Here is a 10,431-nt window from a genome sequence, read left to right on the forward strand (position 1 = left end):
TATATATATACACATTACTTTAAAATAAAGGAGCTTTTTAACTTGTGCACAGGTAGAAAATAACACAAGCCTCAACACTGGTCCAGACAACCTCGAATCTTCAGTTCAGATGAGAATGCATCCACTCAACTGATCTAACACATCAATCGATAACTCTTCTTTATCTTCATTTCATGACAACTTTATTTCTGATCTTCCACCAACTGACTCTAGTCGATCACAACAGAGACCAGACACTTTTCTGCAGGCTTGGTTCCAGGAATTAATTTTCTTTGTAGGGATTTCAAAAAATGTATTAGTAAAGAGTTGTAAGCCATATGTACACAGTGTATTTGAACTACAATCACATACAGTAAACAATGAAAAATTATGGAATTAAATGGGGGAAAAAACAAATCAACATCAATGAATTATTTATATATAAATGGGTTTAAAAAAATTTTTTTTAATAATAACGTTATTAATTTTTATTTATATTTATATTATAGTTGTTATTTTAGAACATTTATATCAAATAATCAGTAAATAAAAAAAAAATGATTTTAATTTATATACTATTCATATATACAGTATATATATAGATGTGTTAAAATAAACATTCAATAATAAATGTAGAAAATAAAAAAATATGAAATGTTTCTTATAAATATTAATAATTTAGTAAAAATATACTTAACATTTTTTTATATATATATATACACACACACATATAATGATACAGACAACTCCAAACACTGCCGATCTTTTGCCGTAGTTTCGGTTTCTCTACTAACAGCAGCTTCTTCTGAATCTCTTTTCAGAATTATGGGTAGTGAAGTTTGACTAATAAACTGACATAATTTTTATCATATATTATCTTAATCAATATATATGGAGAAAACAGCTGTTGTGCTCAAAAGTGATGTGAAACTGAACCATCGATTCTTTTTTTACCATTGATTGAACCATTGTAAATGCCTTCCCAGAATTCAGACTTAAGCCTAAATTATGCTTCTCTATTTAAGCGGACGCAAGGGTCACGCACACCACCCGATTTTTGTAACCGCTACAACAACTGTACACATGCGCTAGCGTACGCGTACAAAAACAAAGTACACTTTGGGCTTGTGAACAGAGACTTCTTTCAGACATGTTTGTCAGTGCAGACATCCTCGTGGCACATTTCAGTCAGTGTTGCCTGCGTTTGACTGACAGATGCACCCTGGGCTCGACGAGGCTTGAGACTGAGAAGCAAGTACGCGAGAGGAAACGGACAGGTGCGACTTCATGTGTGATATGAACTGGCGAGGACGGACAGAGTGACGGTAATCACAATCTAACCTCTTTCTCACCTGTCAGTCTTGCTTCAGCCCCGCTCTCGCCTGTCTATCATGCTTGGCTGCCCCTTGTGACAAGAATATTTACCAATCTGCACACTTACTCACTGTAAACATGACATACATCCAGAGCGGCACCCTTTGGGTTGTCACTTCTGTCTTGTCCGTGAGGTCTTCATATGATCGGATACAAACCAACCCCATCTGTCATAGAGGATGGAGCGTGTCGTTTCCATTTGTAGAGCCCTTGCAAACGCACAGCTCTGAACCTCTCAACCATCTTCCTGGACAGTTCGGCACGGCCAGACTTTCCAGAGACTCCCGCCGCTGTTTGACCCTCGTTGACTGGCCCTGGACGGGTCAACGTTTCACTCGTCTCAAACACTCTCGCTTCATCAGGCGAAAACAATAAGACAGACCCCCAACAGGCCGCCACATGCACCCACTCCCAACGGGCCAGCTCTGCGTGAGGTGGAGGGAACCACACTCCACAAGATTTTTATGCACATTTGAGTTCCTCTGCTTTGAATTGAAGTATCTTGGAGCTTGTGGGGATTGTGTACTTACTGTTTGACATTGTTTTGCATTGTGTTTATGGTTTTGTAGACACATTCATACCAAAGCAACTTCTTATAGCAATGTGAATAACAAACACAGCTACATTTTTAAATTTTCTTAAGGAAATGTGGTGTTTGCCCATCTGAAAACTAGATAGTCGCTTACTAGCCCAAGTCCTTTTTTTGTCTCGTGAAAGTTTCATTTTAAAACTTTATCTAATTTTCTTTATTTATTTTCAAGTATTTCAAGTTTTTTTTTTTTTACTATTCATTTACAAACAATATTATAAAATAAAATAATTGATTTATTATTGATTATTTTCATATTTTAAATTTTATATTTGAAAATGTATCAAATATATTTATATATTAAACAGATTTTAAATGTTTCTTTTTACATTTATTTTTTAATGTTTGTTTTTATTATTTTTATTTTATATATGTCATAATATAACAATTATTGGTGGTAGTTATTATTATTATTATTTTATTTATAATGTCATATTTTATTTTAATAAATTGTATATTATTTGCTATTATATGTTTTCTTTGCATAGACAGTTTGCAATATAATATTAAAATGATATTTTGGTTCAATTATATATTTTTTCATCAAATAGTTTTCTTTTTGTTTCTATTAGTTTTTTAAGAATAGCTGGAAGTTATAACCTTGACAACCTCGAACATCGTATTATAATTTTAGCAGAACCATTTTTTCCCAACTCATTCAGTTTTCATTGTCATTCATGTAGTTTCGACAAAACTTGTTAGCCAACAACAGAAGTTTACAACCAAACAGAATTTACAACCAAATGTCACCAAAATGTAAATGTTTTTAAAGGTATAAAACCACATACACATGATCAACAAATGTAACATACAGTGACCGTTCCATCAGCTGGCCCCAAACTCTCTCACTGGCCCCTTGCCAGCAGGCCGTCCTTATTGTAAAGCTCTGAATAATGATAGCAAAAGTGATGCCTTCCTTAGCAGACACCACTAATAATGTTGTGCTATGTAAGGTAGAATTGGATGCGTTTCAAGGTTTGAAGGATTCGTTTAGCATTAGTCAAGTCATTGGGAGGATGTGTGAATTGTGAGAGACTTAATTACCGTCTAAAGTCGTAAGGCTTTGGTAGTCGTAGGTTTGCTGATGTATTGGGAGCCACAAACGAGGATGGACTTGAGCGATTCTCCCTTGTGCTAACAGTTCAATTCCCAGGCCTCTTGTTAGAAGCAGTTAAACTAAGAGGCCTTCCTTCAGAACTAATGAGCCTACACAGAACGACAGACAAAGACACAGAGATTAAAGGGTCGATGTTGAGTTTATACACTCCTTAGCCTTTACCATAATGCAAAAAGGAGATTTTTTTCCTTTTCATCTGCAGGCGCTGATCTCTCTCTCCCCCTGCTCGCACATACATACACGTCTTCTGCCGCTCTTCACACCCCCTCTTTGTGTTCTCTCGGGATTAGCTGGCTCTTGTTAAAAAGAAAAGGTGGATTTCATTTAATGGAGAGAGGGATTTGAAGAACAGACAGGTTTACAAGTTGCCTTTACCTCTGCTTGTAAGGAAAGAGCTCTCTCTACAGCACTAAGCTGTGCCATTCAGAAAGTGTGCAGGGTTTGGATAGCGAGGCACAATGGCTTCTAACTAAACTGCCCATTGTCGACGGTAAAAAACTAACTTTAGCATGATTACTTTAGCTCTTAAAGTGCAATTGTGCAATGCTTAGTGGTTGAACATATGCTGGCTACATTTGATTGTTGTAGTTACATGGTATTGAGAGATGCCATTTAGTTTAAATCTGTGACCATTTTATTTCATATGTAAGTGTATATATACTATATATATGTATGTATGTATGTATGTATATATATATGTTTATATATACACTACCGTTCAAATGTTTGGGATCAGAAAGATTTTTAAAGAAGTCTGTTCTGCTCATCAAGGCTGCATTTATTTGATCAAAAATACAGAGAACACAGTAATATTGTGAAATATTATTGCAATTTAAAATAATGAGTTCATCATCCTAATATGCTGATTTATTATCAATATTGGAAACAGTTTTGCTGCTTAATATTTTTTTGTAACCTGTGAAACCTTTTTTAGGATTCTTTGATGAATAAAAAGTTAAAAAGAACAGCATTTATTCAAAATAGAAATCTTTTGTAGCAATATACACTACCGTTCAAAAGTTTGGGGTCAGTCATTTTAATTTTATTTTATTTTATTTTTTGAAAGAAATTAATGCTTTTGTTAAGCAAAGATGTGTTAAATTGATAAAAAAGTGATAATAAAGACATATATTGTTAGAAAAGATTTCTATTTTAAATAAATGCTGTTCTTTTTAACTTTTTTAACCTTATAATAAACCAGCATATTAGAATGATTTCTGAAGGATCATGTGACACTGAAGACTGGAGTTATGATGCTGAAAAATCAGCTTTGCATCACAGAAATAAATAATATTTTAAAGTATATTAAAATAGAAAAATGTTTTGTGTATTGTTTTAAATGGTAACAATATTTTACAATATTATTTTTTTCTGTATTTTTGGTCAAATAAATGCAGCCATGATGAGCAGAAGAGACTTCATTAAAACACATTAAAATCTTACAGATCACAAACTTTTGAACAGCAGTGTATAAATACTTACTAAAATACTAAAAAGTTTAAAGTTTCCAATTATTTTTATTTTTATTTATTATGAAGAATATATATACAGTATATATAAGTTAAAGATGAATAATAATAATATAAAATAGAACTTTATTTCAACAATTTATTGAATCTTATTTTTAAAGGGGTCATATGATGCTATTTTAAAGATCATTATTTTGTGTATTTGGTGTAACAGAATATGTTGACATGCTTTAATGTTCAAAAAACACATTATTTTTCTAATACTGTACATTATTGTAGGTCCTCTATGCCCCGCCTCTCTCAAACACCTCGTTTTCAACAAAGCCCCCTCCTTTGACAAGCGCAGTCTGCTCTGATTGGGCAGCTGACCCAGTGCATTGTGATTGGCCGAACACCACAAGCACGCATCGGAAATGTAACGCCCCTTACCATAATCGCGAGCTTCAAGCGTTCAAATAAATATCAAGACAGTTAATAATGTCGTTAGTTTTACCATCAGTTCAAGCCCAAAAGGGTGACAGAGTCGCGTGACAGACACAGTGATGATGCAGTACACAAGCCGCGGTTAAGACAGCTGATGTGCTATGATTTCTGACAGGCAGTTCACTCTCCTGTGATGTGACCCTGTTCCCCTCACACACACGACAAGTTACTCTGTGCTGTGCAAAACTCCGCATTTGAACAGTCAAAAGCAAATACTTCAACTAGTAACAAAACATACTTACAGTCGCTGATTCAGAAGTGCCAGATTGTCATAGCAAAGTTGGAATTTACCCTTTTTTTTTTAGAAATAGCCTTTGTACACAGCCAGTCTTGTACTCGTCTAGGTTCAAAAAACTGTCGTCCATAAAAAGCGTTGCACAAATTCAAAAATCTGGGTTGTGCTGTTCTGTTGTAAATAAATCTTAACCAATGATTCCTAATTGCATCTACTTCTGGAAGGCCAAATAAAGTGCTTTTGCTTTCGCACTGAAGCAGCGTCTCCCTGACATGGCTGCATCAACATTACTGCGTTCTTGAAACCACGCCTTCTTTCTTGTGTGCACATTTGGGCGGCATTATGCTAATATTTCCACATATTGACATAGATATGTGGGGGCGTCTTAGAACGAGCCGTTTTAGGTAGGCGTGGCTGACTCTTAACTTTTATAAAGAATATCTCTTTGGATTTGAGACTTTAGTCTTTGCAACTTTACAGATCGTCTTTATGCACCAAGAGCTTGTAACACTCCAAAGAGAAAGGTAAACTTGAAATCGCATCATATGACCCCTTTAAGATATTTCCAATTGCTTCTCATCTTGCATTACCTTAATGTGATTCACAAAGGATACATTTATTTTGATATTATTTTATTTAAGGGTTTTGGATTTTGAAACCTTTCAATGAGACCCGAAGCATTGTTCAGTTCTGCTGGAATATTTGTGAAACTTAACAATTATCTTTGAAAAATCTTTTGATTATGCGGTTGATGCACAGTATTCAAGGGCAGTTCGAATTAATGAACAGGTGTTGTAAAGAATAAAACAGAACACTGAATGTTTCCTTGCTGCTTTGGCAGACCGGACGGCATGGGCACAGTGACAGAACAGGAGAAGGAGGAGTTTGAGGAGATCAGGAGCAGACTGCTGACTTTACTGGAGAAGCAGATCACACATTTCAGGTAAAACAAGCTCCCACATCCACTTCTGTACTGAAATAGAGGAATACCAATAGAAAAAAACAATGCTAAAATCCAAATAATAGCTATGTAATCAAAGCAAGTCATATTATAGTTTTTTTATACAATATAGATGATTTCAAAGCAGCTTGCTTTGAAACGTTGCAGAGTTCATCAATAATAAAATGAATTCGATTCAGCTGTATTGCAGCTCTACAGACAATTGTCATTATCCAGCTCAATTCAGTTCACTTTTTTTGTCATTCAATAGTGTTATTACAGTCAATTTAATAATATTACTGAATATTAAAGGAAGAGTTCACCCAAAAATGAAACTTTACCCTTGAGCCGTCCAAGATGTCGATGAGTTTGTTTCTTCACTGGAGCAGATTTGGAGAAATTTAGCATTACATCACTTGTTCACCAGTGAATCCTCTGCAGTGAATGGGTGCCGTCAGAATGAGAGTCCAAACAGCTGATAAAAACATCACAATAATCTGCAAGTAAGCCACACGACTCCAGTCCATCAATTAACATCTTGTGAAGCAAAAAGCTGCATGTTTATAATAAAGAAGACCATCATTAAGAGATTTTTCTTCAAATCTCTGTTTCTGGCTAAAATATGAGTCCTCTGTCCATTATATTGCTTTCTCCAGTGAAAATGTCGTCTCGTCTGAATCAGGAGAGAAAACAGATCAAGCACTGTTTACAAGCCAAAACCATTCTAAACAAATACGTTAGTGGATTTTGATGTGAGAGGACAACAGTGGATGGACTTTTTCCCTGGAGGAAGCGTTATTATGGATTATGGACTAGTATTTTGGCCAGAAGCAATAGTTTAATGTTAAAATGCCTATACAAACATGCATCTTTTAATTTCACAGGATGTTACCTGCTGGACTGGAGTTGTGTGAATTACTTGTGGATTATTGTGATGTTTTTATCAGCTGTTTGGAGTCTCATTCTGACGGCACACATTCACTGCAGAGGATCTATTGGTGATCAAGTGATATGCTAAATTTCAAATGTTAATTTGTGGGTGAACTATTCCTTTAAGCATGGTCTAAACCATCAATCTTGTAATGACAATGTAATAATAATGTAATAACTGGTTCCTGAAGCCAAACCAGTTGATAACCATTGTATAATATCGCAGTTTACCGTTTACTCATTTACCACACCCCCTCCTCTTGGGTTCTCATTTTGAACCGACCTCCCGCTGGCCCTCCTGTAGAGCACTGGAAACACTAGTAAAGAGGGTTTTAGTCTTGCGGTTGCAGCGACACCTAATAACCAGCTAAAACCACTCAAACAAAAGCTACGAACAACATCTTGGATTATGCAAATGAGTGACAGACAGAGGCAAGGCACGTGGGGCGTGCCGGGGATTAAGCACGGTGCCCAACCCAAGATGATTAGAGCTTGTTGAGTCACTTGGTAAGTGTGCCTCTTGCCCCGCACGCTTGAAAAACACGTTGTGGGCTGTTCAGGGGGAACTTTCACACCTGTGGTGTGAGGCCTCCATGAGAAGCACTTCCCTTTGGGCTTCATTCATCCCGCCTGGCATTGTCCGTACGCACGCTGACACCTGTCCCTCCTCAACAGGCTTTGGAAAACATCTCTATTAAAGAGATGTAATTATTGTCCCATGATAGTTGAGAAACAGCGGTTTGTGACTGACTCCTTCAGCTTCTGCTAGTATTCTTTCTTTTTAAGCCTTCAGTTAATTACCACTCAAGTTTTACTTTTGTCTTCTTGCCCGTAGGTACTGTTTCCCCTTCGGGCGACCGGAGGGTGCTCTTAAAGCCACACTCTCTCTTCTGGAAAGGGTGAGTGTCTGCCAATTAACTTTGCATGCTTTGCATATTATATCCATATCTTGAGTGTACCAGCTTGTGATAAAATAGCTTAAAGTGTAATAAGGGAGTAATTTCTTAGGTTCTGATGAAAGACATCACCACGCCGGTCCCACCTGAGGAGATGCGTAAGATAGTTCAGAAGTGCCTGGAAAAAGCTGCGCTCATCAATTACTCCCAGCTGACCGAATACGCCCAGATCGAAGGTTTCTCACAGAATACTTTTCAGGGCTCAATAGTAAGGTTTTTTTTGGGGGGGGGACCCTGCTGAGCCGGTTGTTCAGACAAGTAAGTGAAAATCCAGTGGAACACCTGCCAGAGTTTTCAGTGGCTCCAGCACAAAAACGTCCACTAATGTTTAAAAGAAATACTTTTATTCAGCAAGGATGCAATAAATATATTAAAAGTGACAGCAATTACATTTATAATGTTACAAAAGATTTGTATTTAAAAAAAAATGCTTTTGTTTGAACTTTATATTCATCAAAGAATGCATCACAATATCAAAAAATATATATATTAAGCAGCACAAATGTTTTCAACATTGATAAAAAAAAATTTTAATGTTTGAAAATTCAGCTTCACATCACTGGAATAAATTAAATTTTAAAATATATTACGATACAAAACAGCTCCTTTCAATTATATATATATATATATATATATATATATATACTGTGTATGTATGTATGTATGTATGTGTATATATATATGTATATATATATATATATATACACACACACACACACACACACACAGTTGTTCGGACCTTATGTCTTGTATTTAGAAAATTGACATTTGAGTCCATGTTCCTCCTGTAGTTTTGTTCATGGTCTTTGTAGTTCCTTTGTTCTTGCTAATTAGGTTCAGGTGTCTCTTGTTTTCTGATTAGTTCTCTTTGTTATTCAACCCAGTGGTTCATTCTTGCCTGTGCGGATTATTGTTTGTACATACCCTTTATGGTTCATTGCTTTGGCTAGAGAGGGTTTCGAGGACACCAAGGCCGCTAAGAGCACAGAGAATGTGAGAGCTGAGGCTGCTGAGACCGAGAACATCGAGGCAGTTGAGAGCGAGAGCGCAGAGAATGAGAGTACTGAGGCCGCTGAGAGCGAGAGCGCCGAGAATGAGAGTACCGAGGCCGCTGAGAGCGAGAGCGTCGAGAACGAGAGTACCGAGGCCGCTGAGAGTGAGAGCATTGTGAGTGAGAGCATCGAGGCAGCTGAGAGTGAGAGTGCTGAGAATGAGAGTACCGAGGCCGCTGAGAGTGAGAGCATCGAGAATGTGAGTACCGAGGGCGCTGAGAGCGAGGGCGCCGAGAACGAGAGTACCGAGGCCGCTGAGAGCGAGAGCACAAAGAATGAGAGTACCGAGGCCGCTGAGAGTGAGAGCATCGAGAATGTGAGTACCGAGGCCGCTGAGAGCGAGGGCGCCGAGAACGAGAGTACCAAGGCCGCTGAGAGTGAGAGCATCGAGGCAACTGAGAGTGAGAGTGCTGAGAATGAGAGTACCGAGGCCGCTGAGAGTGAGAGCATCGAGAATGTGAGTACCGAGGCCGCTGAGAGCGAGGGCGCCGAGAACGAGAGTACCGAGGCCGCTGAGAGCGAGTACTGAGGGTGCTGAGAGCGAGTACTGAGAGCGCCGAGAGTGAGAGCGCCGAGAACGAGAGTACCAAGGCCGCTGAGAGCGAAGAGAATGAGAGAACTGAGGCCGCTGAGAGCGAGAGCGCCGAGAATGAGAGTGCTGAGGCCGCTGAGAGTGAGAGCATCGAGATTGAGAGTACCGAGGCCGCTGACAGCGAGAGTGCCGAGAATGTAAGTGCCGAGGCCGCTGAGAGCGAGAGCATCAAGGCAGCTGAGAGCGAGAGTGCCGAGAATGAGAGTTCAGAGGCCGCTGAGAGCGAGAGCGCCGAGAATGTGAGTGCCGAGCCTGCTGAGAGCGAGAGCATCGACAATGAGAGTACCGAGGCTGCTGAGAGCGAGAGCACAGAGAATGTGAGTACCGAGACCACAGAGAATGAGAGCATCGAGAGTGAGAGCATCGAGGCAGCTGAGAGTGAGAGCGCCCGAGAACGTGAGTAGTGAGGCCGCTGAGAGCGAGAGCACAGAGAATGAGAGTACCGAGGCCGCTGAGAGCGAGAGCGCCGAGAACGTGATTACTGAGGGTGCTGAGAGCGAGAGCGCCGAGAACGTGATTACTGAGGGTGCTGAGAGCGAGAGCGCCGAGAGCGAGAGAGCGCCGAGAACGAGAGTACCGAGGCCGCTGAGAGTGAGAGCATCGAGAATGTGAGTACCGAGGTCGCTGAGAGCGAGGGCGCCGAGAACGAGAGTACCGAGGCCGCTGAGAGTGAGAGCATCGAGAATGTGAGTACCGAGGCCGCTGAGAGCGAGAG

At 39.0% G+C, this 10,431-nt stretch overlaps 1 protein-coding gene across 1 annotated transcript in view; it reads left to right on the forward strand.

The window, feature by feature from the left end:
- The window catches only part of LOC107575757 (calcium-dependent secretion activator 2-like), a 100,040-nt gene that overhangs the window by 54,450 nt on the left and 35,159 nt on the right, over positions 1–10,431 (forward strand). The window contains exons 10-12 of the mRNA XM_016262093.1: positions 6,088–6,189; positions 7,952–8,015; positions 8,125–8,248. Coding sequence (XP_016117579.1) covers positions 6,088–6,189; positions 7,952–8,015; positions 8,125–8,248 — 290 coding nt within the window. The remainder of the gene's footprint in view (positions 1–6,087; positions 6,190–7,951; positions 8,016–8,124; positions 8,249–10,431) is intronic.

This window comes from Sinocyclocheilus grahami, unplaced genomic scaffold (assembly GCF_001515645.1).
Source record: "Sinocyclocheilus grahami isolate Dianchi unplaced genomic scaffold, SAMN03320097.WGS_v1.1 scaffold31.1, whole genome shotgun sequence".
Classification (NCBI taxonomy): Eukaryota; Metazoa; Chordata; class Actinopteri; order Cypriniformes; family Cyprinidae; genus Sinocyclocheilus; species Sinocyclocheilus grahami.